The sequence below is a fragment of the Gordionus sp. m RMFG-2023 genome, chromosome 1, assembly GCF_954871325.1.
Source record: "Gordionus sp. m RMFG-2023 chromosome 1, tfGorSpeb1-WG-v2, whole genome shotgun sequence".
Taxonomy (NCBI): domain Eukaryota; kingdom Metazoa; phylum Nematomorpha; class Gordioida; order Chordodea; family Parachordodidae; genus Gordionus; species Gordionus sp. m RMFG-2023.
The window spans coordinates 63,386,995-63,406,291 of NC_088775.1; the positions used below are offsets into that span (position 1 = coordinate 63,386,995).

Consider the following 19,297-nt stretch of genomic DNA (forward strand, 5'->3'; position numbering starts at 1 on the left):
GTGTGTATCTATATATTATATTTAGTTTTGCGAAAAAAAAAACATTTTTTTTAAAAAAATATTGTGTCCGTATATTTTTGGAATCACTGTTAAATTCGATATTTTTTATCTCAAATTATCTACAAACAAATAATTGTTATTACATAATCAATTTAGCAAAGATAAATGAAAACATAAAATAAATTGTTAAAATATGTACACATGCAATTTAACACTAGCTATATGATTAGAAATTATACTGAAGATAACTTAGTGCCATGTTCTATTTATCTCTGAACAGTGAATAAAATTTAAAATAAACAAAGATCAATATTACTTTTAAAATTTACTCTTGAGTGTTAATCTTATTTTTACTTATCAATCTTTTTTTTTATTGGGGGACTTTGTTAAAATTATTCGATCTTTAAACATCGAGGTCAGTTATTATTTTACTTATATATTCCTAGGTACCTGTTATTAAAGGATCATTTATGCAGTCTGGTTAATATTAATATACATAAAATAGGAAGTAAATCAAATAGGATAAATGCATGTGTAAAAGTCGATGGCCCTGCCAACCTTAACAGTAGTTGAATTCAATAGAATTATTTAATATATATTATATTATTATAGTAATTTGAATAGCAGCTTTAGATAAGTAGATAAAGATATAATCAGAGGCGTAGCCAGATGGGGGGGGGGGCAATAGAAAATCCTCCCTTCAGAAATTTGACACTATGTGTGATTATCAATTTAAGCTAATAAAAAATATCCCCCTTAGTCCTCCCCCCACTCCCTGATCCCCAAAAAATGTTTGCATATATCTTAGACAATAATTTGAAAGAAAGAATGTAAAAGTTGATATTTTTTTATAAAACTATTCATCATAATTTATACATTTTTGGAAAAAAGCATTTAGAAAAAAGTGAACCTAAAATGTTCTTTAAAAGCCAAAGATAAGTCTTAAGATGACAAAATAGAAATGTATTATAATCATTAATAATAGATCCATAAAATTACTAAATAATATAACATATCAAATATAATTTTTTATAAAGTTAGTAATTTTAATTAATTTATTTTAATAAAAGTAAAATATAATTATAAAACTAATTATAAAATTAAATCATAAATTAAATAAAAAAAATTAAATCATAAATTAAATAAAAAAATTAAATTGTAAATTAAATAAAAAAAATTAAAGCACAAAGTGGAATTTTATATGTTGTAGATTTACAGTATATCTAATTTTATCAATTATTAAATGACAATCAAATAATTTTTACCAATATGGCGAATTATATATTTTACAGAAAACAATAAAATATTGATAAGGACATCAGAAAAAATATTTTAAAGACATTGTGGGATGAATAATATTAAGATTAATTTTTATTATCATTTTTTATTTAAAATAAATAGATGGCGTTAAATAATTGAATGCAAATTGTTGCTATATTTATAATCAAGAGCATTGATTAGTAAAATTTGTTAAAATAATAACTGTAATATATTCTCTAACTGTCAAATATGTCTGTAAAAGTAGAATTTTACCTAGTATTTTGTAATCAATTCTATATAATAAAGGAGTATCAACTATATTTCTACTTACTTTTTATAAATATTTCTTATACTTGTTTAGAATAAATTATTACCAAGCTTCTATATTAATGTATATACAAGTAATTTATTATATTTTATATAAACTAATAAAAATATACTTCATATTTGTTCCAGGCTTATTTTTTTTTTATTAAAAATAACCTCCTATCTTGTAAAGATATTTTATGACTATATATAGACTCGGGCAAAAGCGGGCCGAAGGCCCGCCCAAAATTGACTCCAAGGGTAACCCCCAGCTTAGGAAAATTCTGGCTACGTCTATGGATATACTATTAGTTTGCAGTTGAATGGTATTAACCCAAACGCCACCTCATTGTTTAAAATATTTTAGTCTGTCCACCCGCTGGCCAATATTTTTTTAAATTATCTGCTAGCCCATTTATCTAATTGGTTGGTTTGGCCCTTAATTTATTTTAATGCTTCTTCCTCAGACAGATGCTGGCATCCTTAAAGCGAATTATATAAGCTTCAATGGCAGTCTTCTATCCACTCAATTCGCTAAACTGACTCTTCCTGCCTTATTCTTCTCATATGATATATCATTTTTTTTTTAATTTTGGACTTTTTTTTGTATATAAACAATTGCTTATTTTTTTAACATAATTATTGTATATTTAAAATATTTGTTGTAATTGTGGTAACATGCAAATTTATTAGATTAAGAAAAACGCCAAACAGGCAAATTACTTTTAAACAAAATTACGAAGCCCAAAGATGTTCAAATCTACAAGAATTAAATCTCGGTACAAATTGAGACTATGCAAATGTTGATTAAAGAAAAAGAATATATAAGGAGAAATTATGATGCGAAAAATAATGATTAAATTATGATTTTACGAATTTAATTTTTTTAATCTTTAATAATTAATTTTAATTTATATTAATTTATTTTATTTTATTTATTTTGATTATGTTTTTATCTTATTATTTAATAAAGATTTAGTATCATTTTAGTTCTAAATTTTCTTTATTTGACAACGGTTCTAATCCCAATCCTTCTAAATTCTTCAAAATGTTACATAGTGAAGAAGAATATAGGGAGCAAGAAGGTAGAAGTAGAAATTGAAGGAAGAATAGGAGTAGTTTCGAGGCATATTAAGCAATTAAGACCTAGGTGTCTAGATTAGTGATAAATGGCGTTGTAAATCGATTAAATTACTGAAATGTTGAGAATGCTGATAGACATAATTGATTTGTTTTGAACAAGTCTGCGAGAATTATGAGAATCAGAATGTAGAAAATGCTGATAGACATAATTGATTTGTTTTGAACAAGTCTGCGAGAATTATGAGAATCAGAATGTAGAGAATGCTGATAGACATAATTGATTTGTTTTTTTTTAACAAGTCTGCGAGAATTATGAGAATCAGAATGTAGAGCATGCTGATAAACATAATCGATTTTTTTTTAACAAGTCTGCGAGGATTATGAGAATCAGAATGTAGAGAATGCAGATAGGCATAATTGAATTGCTCCTTTAACAAGTCTGCGTGAATGACGATAATCAGAATGTGACATATCAAGTACACTAGAAGGTATGAACAAGTTGATAAAAAAGAATGAGAGAGGCATAGGTAATACGAGAATGATTAAGAGTATTGAGAATTAGGAAGCGGTTGAATTATAAGAGATAAATACATGATAAATATAGTATATTTTCAGCTTTAGTCCGTGATAGATGGCGTCATACGTGCGAGTGGGAAACTATATTTTGAAGATCGAAATTAGAATGGTTGACGGATCCGCTGAATCGAGAAGATAGATCGATGCCGCCAGAGAGGAGGCCCAGATCAGGTATGGAGAGATGACGGCAGATAGACCCACAAGCAGATCGTATAATCGTAGAAGGGAACGGGAGTAGGGATCCCGAAGAAGAATGGCTTGCTGGTTTTGTGGAGGGGATCATATTTTACGGAGATGTCCCACTATTAGCACCAACAATCAAATGTTAGCGGTACAGGAGGACGAACCTGTGGTAGGACAAGGGAACAGTGTATGAGGGGTAGAATTAAGTAGAAGTGTGAAGGTGTTGAAGTTATTAAAAAGAAAGATATATTTTTTTTTATGTTATGATTTGAATATTTAAATGATAGATGAATATTTAAGTTATCTGTAATGAACTTACATTTTTTTAAAAATTTTGCATAAACAAATTTTTTTTATTTGAACATAAAAACCCATGATTATTAACGAACGTCTATGTACGAATAATATTATAGATTATTGTTATTTTGCATAGAAAATGTTTTGTTTTTGCATAGCAAATTTTTTATATATAAACTCGCAATTTTTTATAAAATACAATCAATCGGATATTGGAAAATAAATAACTAGTAATCTTTTAAAGGGTATTATTAAAATTATAGTAAATATAATCTTACAATTATTTATATCGAAAACATTAAAAATTCGACAATATTTATAATCAAATTTATCTTATTGTTTATTTAAATAAATGTAATTTCCCTTAAGCTTATAAAATATGGAAATAAAAATATGATTATTAAGTCTGCTGTCATCATTCCGACGAAAATTATTTTAAACTAACCCTCCATACACCTCTAATAATACCAAAGAAGCAAAGCTTTCCGGACATTTTTTTAAAAAACATACCTCCTGAATAGGGTTAAAGTTAAAAAAATATTTAAAATTTATAAAATGGTTTGACAATTTGTATAATAAAGTGTTATATATAATTACATATCGAATACCTTATTTCTTTATAAATGTAATATGATTGGTATCTGTTAGACATGTGTTAAACAGTGAGCGACACTTTTGCTTTTTAAAAAATCTTTAGTATATCATAAAAAAAATTAAAAATGAAATATGACATTTATATCTAATGACAGATGATATATAAATTGATATTAACTTTTCGTAAGAGACGATAATCCATATGAAAAAAATTTATGAAAATAAATATACTAATCAATATTTTAAATTTTTAACACAATTCATTCTGTTAAAAATATAATTATATTCATTTAATTATTTTCCCATCATTATTAGAAAATTCATGCCATAATGATCTATGTTAAATAATTAACAAAATAAAAGTCAATCCCATAAATGGTAATACAAAAGGAAATGTAACAGAATATTTTAAAAGGTAATAATCACTTAGTTATTTTTTACATCATTTTATGAGTATTCATGATAATGATCTATATAGCAAAATAAAAGTCAATCCCATAAACAGTAATTATTTGTCATAATTATATGAAAAGAATTGTAAAAATTTTACATTTCAACATATATAAATTCATGAACGCATAAAAGAATCGCAAGAAAGAAATAATATCAAAAATCTTCAAATAAATATAGATGTCATTGTATGTAGAGAACTGCACGGGCTGTCCGTAGCCCGACCCGACCCGACCCGACCCGAGCCTCGGGCTCGGGTCGGGTTCGGACATCAAAAAAAAATTTCTCGGGTTCGGGCTCGGGTCGGGTTGTAAAAGCTGTCCGACCCGAAAACCCGACCCGACCCGACCCGAAAATATATATAATAATATTAATATCTTAAATAGTTAGTATAATTTATAATATTAATTATAAAATCATACTATTTAATATTTATCACATTTTAGGATTAAAATGTCAATCATATTAACATGTCATGTCATTATTAATTATTATTTTATAAACCTAACAACCGGATACCAAACTATTTTATTACTAAATTGTGTTTCTCGTAAATTACAAGATAAGACATATTTTATGTAAGTTTTATTTATTATTTAACTAGCCTATACATTGTCTTTTTTAACATTTGTTTTAACCCTTCACTACAAAGGTAGAAAAAACTCCCTTAACTACAAAGGTGGGGTCTATTTTACCCCAAATTTTGATTAGATATATCTCAAAACATATTAAAAATTGAGATCTAAAATTTTGAGTATATATTTAAAAAATATTGGAAATAATAAATACAAAATCTTAGATTAATATTTACTTCCAAAAAAAAGTTAGAAAAATTTTCCTAAAATTACTGAAATAAAATTTTCTTTTTCAGTACTTCCTTTAATTATTTTATTATCACTAAATAAAATTCAAAAAATTCAAATTTTATTAAATCAATGTTGAATAATGATAATTACATAAATTTTATAAAAAAATATCATATATCAAAAAAAATATTAATCATCAAATATGTAAAATTATTAAAAAATAATAATGTAAATATATATCTTAATATTATTATTGAATATTTTTTTCTTAAGAAACTACAGAGGTGGTAGATACGTTTTTGGACTTCTCTCTATGGGAGGCTGACAATGCGTATTCTGATGCTAGCGCCGAAGTTGACGAGCTAAAAAAATATCTAGATCCGAAATTATGTGTTGATGACGATAATATTTTAAAATGGTGGAAAACAAACCATTATGAGTTTCCAAATTTAAGTATTTTAGCTCTTAAATTCCTGGCTATCCCTGCTTCGTCGGCTAGCAGTGAAAGGGCGTTTTCAGCTGCTGGTAGGGCCTTTGAGGAGAGAAGGACTCGTTTAAAGCCAGATAAACTGGACGCCTCTTTATTTATATATCATAATTATTCACTTTGTGATAATTTTGATAATGATATTGATGAGGTCAATATATAATATAATATGTTCATTATATTTTTTATATATTTATTAACTTTTACATCATATCTATATTCGCATAAATGATGCTTATTATATAATCGTTATAATTTTTAAATTCGCTTGTATATTAATCGTTTTATAATATTTTTTACAAATTTTAAAAATGCAACTTAATATATATCTTGAATAGATTATGGCCGTCAAATAAACTTTTATTTAAGGTGGCTGAACTGAATAAATACACATAAATTTTTTTTTGGTTATTATAATATTAAAACTTAAATTGCAAAATTTTATTCGGGTCGGGCTCGGGTCGGGTCGGGTTGGATTAAAAAATGTGTGCTCGGGCTCGGGTCGGGCTCGGACAAAAAAAAATTTTAAATTCGGGCTCGGGTCGGGCTCGGGTTGCGAAAAAATTACTTTGCAGTTCTCTAATTGTATGGATATTATTTTTTGGGGGAAGAAATAAAGATTTCATTATATGATGAAGATAAATTAACCCCAATGATCTTAGTAGACTTGTTTACGCAATATAATATATTAATATTTCTTGCTGACAAATAATGTATAACCAAACTACAAAATGGAGCTACTGATTACAATGACACTTTTAAAATGCGTTTAGTGAATGAATCGCCAATCTATAGTATATATCATTGATTAACATATATTATTTTGGTCAAATATATGATATAATTATTAAATATTAATTAACAAATCTGAATTTATTAAAAAATAATTAATAAATTTTTATTTATTAAAAATTAATTAATAAATTTGTATTTATTAATAATTAATTAATAAATCTGTATTTACATTTAAAATAACAATATACTATCTATATATATAATCCTCAAAAAATGTCAATCAAATTTAGCCAATAGTTTTCTTTTAAATATTATTTGTCCAATCAAAATGATTATAGCAAATTTGATCAATGGTAATCAACGTGAAAACTAAATCATTCATTCATAAATCACTTCCATATGCCCCAAATTAAGCAAACATTAAGTATATCTATACTGGGAAAATGAACTTAACTTCTCAAAAAGTAAATCTATTATATTCAATTATTATTTTTTTCAAGATAATTATTTTCTTACGTATAAAATACATGCAACTTAAAATTAAATTATATCAGGCTCAACAGGAAATTATATAAAAATATTGTTCAGTCTGGATGGTCAATATTTTAGCAAGATTTGTTCAAACCAATTTAATCAGAGTACAAGATAATGCCACCCTTAAGATTTTTTATTATAAACATCCCTCTGGCTAAACTGATTTTTATAGGTCGATTGGATCTGATATTAGTGTTGTCAAGGGCCTGTTTTTGATATTACATGTTTATAAAATAAAAATATCTAGGGATCTACCAATATCTTTAACAGATTGAACAGATATTTTGTCTTTTTAAAAATATTATCTGCCAATTATATAAAAAATTTTATCCAATCCGATAAAATTGTTTATTACTTATTATGTATATAGATAATGATATATAAATAAGTGATTTATCATTAAAAATTATAATAAACTATAAATGATAATTACAATATATTTAAAGGACTTATGTTATTGTATAATTAAATTATAGATGTTATACTATTAAAAAGTATATGAGATGTGTAGATATATGTATTAAAATTTAAAACCTAAAATGTTTACAGACTATAGATCAGTAATCAGCTATTATTAATTTAATAATTTCAATATTGAATTGGATCAGATTCCAAATAGTAATTTCGATGCACCCCCAGAGATAGCTATATATTTATGCTATTTTATTCATCAATTGTTTGTTTTTTTGGAATTTATTTTTGCAAACTGCAGGCAATTTTTTTAAATTCTATTTGACCTAAGAAAGATATATATTTTTTACATGGGTGCAGAGTTTAATGAGTAGTTGAAAATATAAAATTACATCATTTTCTAAGGTTTGAGATAAGTTAGATTTCAAGTTTTTCTCCCACGAATAGATCTAGCACCAAGTGACTCTCAGTTACCATTTACTTTAAAAAGATGATAGTTTCCTATAATTCCCGCTTTTGTGATTACAATAAATAAAAGTCAAGGACAAACTTTTGATCATGTAGGCTTATTCCTCCCTGAGCCCGTCTTTGCCCATGGACAACTATATGTGGCTCTTACTAGATGTAAATCTCAAAATAATATGAAAATTATGATTTTGCCATCAAAATTACAAGGAAAAATTTTAAAAAATGATAAAACATTCACACAAAATATCTTATATAATGAAATCTTAAATTCATAATTTGTAAGAAATTTAAAAAAGTCACCAACTTTGTTATTCACCATCAAATCACCAACTTTACATCATCTTCAAAAACGAAACCACCTTGAGCAAAGAAAAGAGAACTTCTTCACCATCGCTAAACCATCTTCCTCACCAACAACAGTAAATTCTATTTTATAATTTCAATTTACACTTCAGGTTATTTACGGCAAACTACGAGCAAGGAAATTACAACATCATCTTCAAAAACGAAACCACATTGAGCAAAGAAAAGAGAACTTCTTCACCATCGCTAAACCATCTTCCTCACCAACAACAGTAAATTCTATTTTATAATTTCAATTTACACGTTTTATTTCAGGTTATTTATGGCAAACTACAAGCAAGGAAATTACAACATCATCTTCAAAAACGAAACCACATTGAGCAAAGAAAAGAGAACTTCTTCACCATCGCTAAACCATCTTCCTCACCAACAACAGTAAATTCTATTTTATAATTTCAATTTACACGTTTTATTTCAGGTTATTTATGGCAAACTACAAGCAAGGAAATTACAACATCATCTTCAAAAACGAAACCACATTGAGCAAAGAAAAGAGAACTTCTTCACCATCGCTAAACCATCTTCCTCACCAACAACAGTAAATTCTATTTTATAATTTCAATTTACACGTTTTTTTTCAGGTTATTTATAGCAAACTACGAGCAAGGAAATTACAACATCATCCTCAAAAGCGAAACCACATTCAGCAAAAAAAAGAGAACTTCTTCACCAGCGTCTACATGGCCGGGGGGGGGGGGGGTAGGAGACAAATGCCTCCAAAATATATTAGCATTTTTGGGGGTAGGTATCGATTTTAAGGGTTGATATTAATTTTTTGGGGGTAGGCATTATTTTTTTGGGGGTAGGTATTGATTTTTGGTGGTTGATATTAATTTTTTGGGGGTAGGTATTGATTTTTGGTGGGTAATTTTTGATTTGAATTATAATATTTTTTTAATCCATTAATTGATACGATTATGATGGTTATCGTTTGATTTTCTGAAAAATGTCAATTAAAGTAAAGATATTTGTCAATTAATAAATAATATAAATTTTCTTTGTCAACGATTTTCATTTAGCATTTTATCAAGTTAATATTTACACATTTCCTATTTGGTACTTTTCTTAGAGGTTAATATATTTATATTATGTTTTTTAATAAATTTATAGATTTTAGCAGGATAAATTTTAGGTAATTTTTTGAGTCATGCATAAAAACATATATCAGCAAGCAAAGAATAATAAAAAACATAATATGTAAAAAATTATATTATAATAATTATTTCTTTCTAGATGCCAAGTAACAAAACCATATTTAAAGTTAAGTGCAATATTAAAAATTGCAAAACTTCTAAAATAAGAAGTGACAAGATACATGAACATTATAAACATAAACATCCTCATGTCAAGCCAGCTGATATGAAATTTACAAAGGTAGCCATCAAAAGAGATAATAATAATTGGGTATCTTTAAATTGTGATATTCCATATAATATCACAAATGGAGTTGAAACCCAGTTGCAAAAAAAGACAATAACATCTTACTTCCAAAAAGTAATATTTTTATTTATTATAAATTTGTGAATTAATAGAAACTGATTTAAAATTTTACCAGAATAATATTAATATTAAAGTAGTCAGGGTATAGAGAAAATAAATTATATATATTATTATTTAATGTTTTTTTAACTGTTTATCACACTATTTTTATATCTATATATACTTTATAAAGTTCAATTTAACAATATGTTTAATAAGTTAATAATAATAATTTAAAACCAAAGTATTAAAAAAACTTATTAAGTTAATATAATGTAGTAAAATAAGGTAATGTTAATTTCTAGGAATTTTTAAATTTAAATCTTTTCATCTTTAATTGAATTAAGACTTCAAATTCTTTTACTTTTTTTAAATATAAATCTTATAAAATATGATTTGGAATCAACTATTTTCAAAATGTTATCTGTGTGAGTTTCATCCCCTTTATTTACATTATGTATTATATTAGGTATGTTTATTATCATTGTTTTATTTAGCTATTAGAATTTCTTTAGATAATATACTTTCATCATGAATTTCACAATTTTATTTATACTTAATATTGTTTTTATTTTTATAGTCATTATAATATTGTTTTATGATTTCTTCATGTGATCGCAGTTTTATATTAATCTGCATCTATCATGCCTATGAATCTTTCAAGTATATTTTAAAAATGTTTTTACATGATCTAACAAAGTCATATTGATGTTTATGATTATTGCGTTCAAAATATGTGAATTCCCTTTGTATTCTACATTCACTTGTGCTTTACCTATTACTTGTATCATCTTTCCATTGTAACCTGATAACTTTATGTTGGACTTCATAATATTTTTAATACCTGTTTTCTCAATCATGTATTCATGTAGAATTAAAACATTTATTAAAAACTTAATTATAATGTAGTTAAAAAAAATTATCATTTGCCTAAAAATTTATTAAAAATATAGTTATCATAAGGAAAGAAATTAAACTCCTCTTTATTTATAGAAAATCTCAGTTATTGAAGATTCACAAATTGTATTATCTCCTCATCCAATCCCCAGTTCCAGTGAGGTGTTTACTTTGTATGATGAGGTATTTAATTTAAATACGAATTATATGATAACTTTTGAAAGAAATAAATTATGATTATGATATTAATTAAATATTTCCAACCTTTATTAAAAACTTAATTATAATGTAGTTAAGAATAAAATGACCATTTGACTAAAATTTTATTAAAAATATAGTTTTTCATAAGTAAACAAATTATACTCTTTATAGCAAATCTCCAATATTGAAGATTCACAAATTGTATTATCTTCTCATCCAATCCCCAGTTCCAGTGAGGCGCTTACTTTGCATGATGAGGTATTTAATTTAAATACGAATTATATGATAACTTTTGAAGAAAATAAATTAGGACATTTAAATATTTCCAACATTTATTGATTAACTTAATTATAATGTAGCTAATAATAAAATGACCATTTGGCTGAAATTATATTAAAAATAGATTTTCATAAGTAAACAAATTATACTCTTTATTTATAGCAAATCTCCAATATTGAAGATTCACAAATTGTATTATCTCCTCATCCAATCCCCGGTTCTAGTGAGGCACTTACTTTGCATGAGGCATTATATTTAAATAAAATTTATATAATGACTTTTGAAGGGAATAAATTATGAGGATATTCAAAGTCCAAGTCTTATTCAGCTATACAAAAAAAAGGAACCAAATGACCCTTTTCACTTTATATTATTTAGGATGACAAATATTTTGATAAATTTCATAATTGCTGTAGGCCCTTGTCAGCCATGTACAAATAAATTTCAATATCCTGTTACTAACAAGAGGTTTTAAATAATATTTATTTTCATTAATTTTTACCCATCCATTATTTCTATACCAATATATTTTTTTTTACTTTTTAAACAGGAGCATGAATATAACCTATTATAGAAAGGTTAATATAGATGGTTCCCTCAACCCCAGAAATTGGCTATCTTATAGCACTACTTTAGACAAAGTCTTTTGTCTATATTGTATTATGTTTGGTGGCCCTAAGTCCAATACTTTTTGGACTCAACATGGGGTAAATAATTGGAAAAACATAAAGCGTGACTTAGAGAGACACGAAGCATCTTCTCTTCATAAAGATTGTGAATATGCAAACATGACTTGGCTTGCAAATAAACGCATTCAAGATCATTTGCTATCAAATAAGCTTGATATAATCATGGAAAATCGTAATATAGTTCATAATATTATCAATGCCATTATGTACCTTATAAAATGTAATATAGCCTTTTGGGGTTCTAATTCGAATGAAGGTAATTTTATGTGTCTCATAAAATTAATGGCAAAAACGGTTCCAACTTTACGTGCATACATGGATAACAACGAAAAATTGCGGAGAAAAAAATCAGATAAAATTTCGAGACCTTATATAAATTTACTGTCATATGGCCACGTGAAAAAAATAACTGAAATTATTAAGATAAAAATAACAAAAAGCATTATTCAAACAATTAAAGAGAATCGTGCCTATAGCATCATATTAGATGGAACATATGATGTGTCTAAAAAAGAATGCATAGCTTTGCTTGTACGGTATATAGAAGATGATCTGCATCCACATCCTGTAGAAAGGATCATACATGTTTTTACAACATCAGAAACCCCTGGGGAAAATATAAAGAAACATGTTTTTTCTAAGTTTAATGATCTTGGTCTTCCTCTTGATTATTTGGTTGGACAAAGTATGGATGGTGCAGGGAATATGAGAGGAGTATACAAAGGAATGCAGGCTTTAATATTGAAAGAGGCTCCAAAAGCCATCTATATTTGGTGCCATGCACATCGGCTAAATTTAGTAGTTGCTCATGTTTGTGGATGCAAAATTGAAATGAAAAAGGCAATGGGAATATTAGATGAGTTATATAATTTTATGAATGGAGTTAGACGTCAAGATGTGTTTGTTAAATATCAAATGAGAAAGTCCAAGAAATCTCTTAAAAGAATTAAAAACACAACAAGGTAAATAAAATATTTTTAATGAAACTTGAAACTTATATATTTTCAGAAATTGGTCATCATCCTACAAATCTGTAGAAATCTTTTTAGATGTTTATGAACATATTTTAGCATCATTAGTTGAATTAAAAGATTCTAATGACCCAAGCACCTCTTCCATTGCCGATGGGTTAGTATCAAGAATTAAAGATGAAAATTTTATATTAAGTCTTTTTATTTTGAAAGAAATATTGAAATGTACACATGAGGCTTGTATTGAAATGCAGGCAGTTGGTAATGATTTGGCTTTGGTAACCAAATTAATACAACATACAAAAAATAAATTACAAAAACTAAAAGGTTAATATTAGTTACTATTTCTATAAATAATTTTAAAATATAGCTAATGGAGACAATATATTTTTAAAATTACATTCCTTATCTAATAGTTTTTTGAAAAAGAATAATGTAATAACTGATTTGTATAATATGAAATCAATATTCAAATTGGATCAAACAGAATTCAATAATTATGTTGAACAAAAAAAAACAAGTTGAATAAATTAAAAAAATTTAAATTATTATTTATTATTATAGATATAGAACGGAAATATTTTTCCCTGTTCTAAATGCAATAATTAATCACCTAAATGATCGATTTAATTATGATTGTTTAAATTTTTTATCACAGATATCCATTTTTACTCCCGCTGGAATTATGGATAATGAAAAAATAGAAGGATGGCAAATATCCGAAATTTGTAATACTTATCAATTGGATGTCCAAAACATTGTTGATGAATATAATGATTTTCGCTCTTTATATTTGGAGTCTCAATCAATCATTTTTTGCGAAGATCTTTTAAAAGTTAAAAAGAATGACTCGTTATATATTGATGAAAGTAATTTATTGATATTTTATTTGTAATTGTATATAATTAAAGGTATTGCAAACGATCAAATTACCAAAGAAAATATCAACAGCGAAATCATGACCAAAATAAAAAAATGGATAAAATTTTCTTTTATATTACCATACCGACTTTTAAATCAATTAAATTCTTATTCAAATTTAAATTTATTATATAAATATTTATTAACCCTTCCTACAACTTCCTGTTCAGCCGAAAGAGCCATGAGTAAAGTAAAAATTAAGCGGAATAAAATTTCGGACCCATTTTTGGAAAATTTACTGTTAATATCCAGCGAAATTGATGTTTTTGAAAAATTTACAATTGATGATATTATAACACAATTTGCTTTAACATCAATAAGGTTATCCAAATTATTAATAAAATAATTAATGTATCCTTTTCACAGCGAATATATAGGCTTTTAAATAATGTATATTTAATTTAACATTTTATAATTTCAATGCAAAATATACTATAATTCATTTTATTCTAATATTTTATATAATAGCTCTATTTACAATACATGTTTTTAATTATGTGGAATCAAGCTAAATATACCTCTTTAAATTTATTCGTCTTATATTTTTTACAATATTTTAGATCTTTTTCATAGAAATATTAATATATTATCTCATTTAATTCACTTATATATATTTTATGAAAATAAAGTGAATACCAAATTATGAAAAGATTGCATTATTTAAATAAAAGTTCATTATCACTTACAAATTTTTAAATTTTTTTTCCCTAAATAGGCTTGAAAGATTGTAAATAGAATTATGTTGTAAGGTTATAAATGGTGGCAGATAAGATTTTTTAAATAAAATCACTATACCATCGTAGGTCTGTAAATTTCGCGGCCGAAGGCCGCAGGATTTTTTTAGGTGGGTATGGGTAGATTTTGGAGGGGTTTGCCTCCATCAAATTTTCTGCCATGTAGACGCTGTTCTTCACCATCGCTAAACCATCTTCCTCACCAACAACAGTAAATTCTATTTTATAATTTCAATTTACACGTTTTTTTTCAGGTTATTTACGGCAAACTACGAGCTAGGAAATTACAACATCATCTTCAAAAACGAAACCACATTGAGCAAAGAAAAGAGAACTTCTTCACCATCTCTAAACCATCTTCCTCACCAACAACAGTAAATTTTATTTTATAATTTCAATTTACACTGTTTTTTTCAGGTTATTTACGGCAAACTACGAGCAAGGAAATTACAACATCATCTTCAAAAACAAAACCACATTGAGCAAAGAAAAGAGAACTTATATTATTCATCAATCATTGAATAAAAAAGACAATTCATCACTCTTAGTCTTAATGGGTTGGAATTGGCCTGAAGGAGGAGGGGGAGGGGTATATCGTTAAAGAACGAATAAAATTCTCATCCCCGTCATTTTTGACGGGTTATCAACTAGTATTATAATAATCCTCAAAAAACGTCAATCAAATTCAACCATCTTTTAAAAAAATATTTGTCCAATGATAATCATCATAACAACTTTAAGCCAATAGTAATTCCCATGTGATTACTAATATGGCGAATATACTTAACACAATATCCATATCAAATTTACAGGTAAAATATTGTTTTTTCAACAAATTTTATTTTGATAATATTTTTAAAATATTTGTTGCTGAACACCAAAGTAAACACAATTTATTTCAGTATATCCAAAGAATAGGCAAGTTTAAATTCTTCTATTATTTTATTTTTGATGTGTAAACTTTCATTAGAGTCTATGACATCTGGGCTGAATCAAGGAGAGTTAGCTTCAAAATTAAACCTCAATTATTTTATTTTTGCTGAGATCACAAATACAATTATTCAAATATTTTATTGGAATGATTTGAATCAGTAATATCAGGATCTTTATATTATACCATTCAGTCAGTTAAAACTCTTAACATAATACTTGAAAACTTTTTAAAGGACCATACAGAATGAATTGATTATTTTTTGTTAATGGAATAATATATCTTCATCAATAAGAAGAATTAGGGTAGAAAAATCTAATATTAGCTATAATTTATTTTATAGGTTAAAATTCTAAGATTTTTTTTATATTAATATATTCTTAAATAATCAATCTATCAAAAAAATTATTTGTGGCAAAAATGGATAGAATAACCTCTAACTCAGATGACAAAATATTTTAATGATTGAAAATGATTAAATATTTTAAAAAGTGATCTTTCTGGGGAGGCTTGAGGTCCATAGGGTGCCAGGTATAATATATTTACTAATGTGCCTGAGCCAGGACTGGGTTTTAAAGCATTAAATTAAATTTTTGGATATGACAATTTCAAGCCTGATAAATTTCACTTCAAGCCTGATGGTTAAAATATACTACTTTTTTCCCCTCTTACCGCGCTCACGAATAATACTTGATATTTTTCTTTTACAATATATTACTTTTTTTTCTTTTTTGACTAAATATAATGATTTTTTTTTCTTACTTGATTTTTCCTTCATTTTTTTTTCCCTTACTTTCTTCTTTTTTAAATTTGAACACCAACTCTTGAAGCACACAAAAACTAAATTAAAAAAGATAAACTAAAAGAATAATTTATTTTGTTTTTTTTTCTTCTTTTTATAATCATAGCGAAAAATAACAAAATTAATTATTTACAAAAAAAACAATAATAATAATTTTTCACCAAAACAATACTATTTAATTGTTAATTAAAAAAAAACTATTTATTTTACTATTATATGACAGGTTTGGGCAAAATTTTTGAAACTTATGATTGGGTCAATGATATATCATTGGATTTAGTTTGAATTTTTTTATTAAATATGGAATGGGCCCGCAAATTATTTTTACTGCTGATCTGGGCTGGAGGCTTGTAAATAAATCAAGGCCCATGAATGTCTCTAATTTCAATAACTGAATTATTTAATTTCCCATCTAACTTTATTTGAACTTAAAGGAATAGGAAAACCATAGATATGCCTTATTTAAATTATTTAAAAAATTTATAATTGCTGGATACAAGAAGTTGTTGGACACAAGGAAATAAAGGAAGCCATTGTGAAGTGTATATATGGAAGGAATATTAATCCATTTTTTTAGCATAAACAACAAAAAAATAATGCCTGTTGTGATTTTGTCTTAAATTTACATATATTTTAGGGATTTTTTAAGAACCCGTTATCAAAAATATAAGTTGCTAGCTGATAGCTCATCGTGAATGACGGGGAATCAGAATTTTCTTCTTTATTCAATTAAATTTTTTTGGAAAAACCCTTAGAGTGCAGATTCATGAATTGCTACCATAAGGGTATTTGAGGATTATTATAATAGATAGATTGAGCACATAAATATAATTTTTACAGATTTTTGATAACCCGTCAAGAATGATAGGGAATCAGAATTTTCTTCTTTATTCAATGATGGATGATTTTACCTTTATTTGATGATGAATGAATCAGAAATTTTCTTATCTTATGAGATGTGATTCAGAAATTTATATTTATTTAGATGAGGAGTTATTCTAAAATTTTCCATTAATTTTTATAAAAAATGTTTATTAAGTATAAAGGTTAGTAATTTTAATTTATGTGCATAATAAAAAATCTTTTAAACTAAATATTTATGTATTTGTAATTTAAAATAAAAAATATATTCTTACTTGAATCTCATAAGATAAGAAAATTTCTGATTCATTTATCGTCAAATAAAGGTAAAATATATTATTCATCCATCATTGAATAAAGAAGAAAATTTATATTCCCTGTCATTCTTTACGGGCTATCAAAAATCTGTAAAAATTATATATATGTGCTAAATCTATCTATTATAATAATCCTCAAATACCCTTACGACAGCAATTCTTGCATCTGCTATCTGAGGGTTTTTCCAAAAATAGAATCCTTGAGTTAAGAAGAAAATTCTGATTCCCCGTCATTCTTGACGGGTTATCATCTAGTATAATATTAATCTTATAAATTTAATAGAAATTAATTATAAATAACATATAAATTAAATATTTTATATAAAATATTATATATATTACATGAATTTTTCTAATTACTTAAATTGTATAAAAAATTAGAATATTTTGTTGATCCATATTCAGGGTTGCCCATCTTCCCCCATCAGCGGGAGACTCCCGCAATTTTTTAGTTTACACGCAGACATCTCTCTCCCGCAAAACTACCGCAATTGGAAATCTCAAAAATCTACCGCAATTTTTTAATTTCTTCCGCAATTTTTTTTTAATAGTATTTTAACGTTTTTAAAATATAAATAATAATTTTGAGAGACATTAATTGATTATTTTTATATTTTTAAATAAATTTTAAATATTTATTCGAATAACATGTCTAGTTTGTAAATTTCTTTCTATCCTGTTTTATTTATATCCAACAATAAATCAACATCATTTCATTCATATAAATCAGTACAGGGGAGTATAACAACATCGATTGCAATACAAAAATATTCTCAAAAATAATCTATAATCCTCAAAAAACGTCAATCAAATTTAGCCAATAATGTTCTTTTAAAAAAAATTTGTCCAATAAAAATGACTATAGAGTAAACGGTCCAATAGTAATCATGTAACAACCTTATAATTCATTCAATTTTATAACACATTTTACCATCTTCACTTCATAAGGTTTTTGTTTAGTTTATATAGTTAACCTACAGGAAACGTTAATATATTGGAATATTCAAGTCTTTTAAAATTGGCTTCAAAGAAATTTAAACTTCAAACTGGGTAGAATAAAGGAGAGTTTTAATGTCACGGTATGTCTCTAGGAATTTAGGGGTAAAACAATTTTGTTATCAAAACTATTTTTAAAGTATAATTTTATAAACATTTTGAATATTTTAATTTTTTTAAAAAATTTGTGAAAATTTTAAAGATTTTTTAAAACATTTTGGATGCAGCTTAAAATAAAATTTTAGTTAATTATTATTCAATAAATTTTTGGATTTAAAGAAAAATTATTTGTAGAATATAATAATATTTCTTAAAATAATAAAAATAAAATTTGGTATCTATTTTATCTTTACTTTTGGAATAATAATAAAAATGATTATTTTAGAAAGGAACTATTAATACACATGAATTTCATATAAAACTTATAAAAAATTATTTAAATGCTTTTAAGACCTTTATAAATACTCTTTTAAACAAAGACCTCCTATCATAGATTTAAATCAAATATGAGGTCAACCTGATTGTGTCACAAAAACTCTGTGGTGGCATCCATTGGCTATTTAGAAGATTATTGGTAAGGGTCAAAATCCAGCGTCTTAATTTATTAGGTATACATAGCATATAAGATTGATTGTGGGAGAAGTTAAAAGAATATTTATGAAGGTC

General features: G+C 25.7%; 1 protein-coding gene and 1 long non-coding RNA gene across 11 annotated transcripts in view; both read left to right on the forward strand.

Moving 5' to 3' along the window:
- The first annotated feature begins 7,134 nt into the window (after window positions 1-7,134).
- Window positions 7,135-13,554, forward strand: LOC135925804 (zinc finger MYM-type protein 1-like). 9 transcript variants are annotated; one of them, XM_065461854.1, is made up of 17 exons: window positions 7,141-7,241; window positions 8,261-8,609; window positions 8,646-8,765; window positions 8,809-8,928; window positions 8,972-9,091; window positions 9,135-9,624; window positions 9,664-9,685; window positions 9,787-10,047; window positions 11,026-11,112; window positions 11,302-11,388; window positions 11,572-11,655; window positions 11,696-11,877; window positions 11,960-12,270; window positions 12,328-13,060; window positions 13,107-13,226; window positions 13,283-13,396; window positions 13,440-13,554. In XM_065461854.1, exons 8-16 carry the CDS (start codon window positions 9,787-9,789, stop codon window positions 13,302-13,304), a joined length of 1,887 nt encoding a protein of 628 aa, XP_065317926.1. In that variant the 5' UTR covers window positions 7,141-7,241; window positions 8,261-8,609; window positions 8,646-8,765; window positions 8,809-8,928; window positions 8,972-9,091; window positions 9,135-9,624; window positions 9,664-9,685; the 3' UTR covers window positions 13,305-13,396; window positions 13,440-13,554. The 9 variants fall into 9 exon arrangements, with proteins under 9 accessions (XP_065317786.1, XP_065317926.1, XP_065317630.1 ...); XM_065461558.1 differs by having other exon boundaries at window positions 8,261-8,346; window positions 8,474-8,609; window positions 11,960-13,060; XM_065461340.1 differs by having other exon boundaries at window positions 9,664-9,750; window positions 11,960-13,060.
- A 1,193-nt stretch (window positions 13,555-14,747) lies between these two features.
- The window catches only part of LOC135922189 (uncharacterized), a 35,108-nt gene continuing 30,558 nt past the window's right edge, over window positions 14,748-19,297 (forward strand). The window contains exons 1-4 of one of the 2 annotated variants that reach the window (XR_010570772.1): window positions 14,748-14,935; window positions 14,979-15,098; window positions 15,142-15,536; window positions 18,041-18,159. This is a non-coding gene — a long non-coding RNA (uncharacterized LOC135922189). Of the gene's footprint in view, window positions 14,936-14,978; window positions 15,099-15,141; window positions 15,537-18,040; window positions 18,160-19,297 lie in introns of those variants that run through there. The other variant, XR_010570773.1, reaches the window with a different exon arrangement.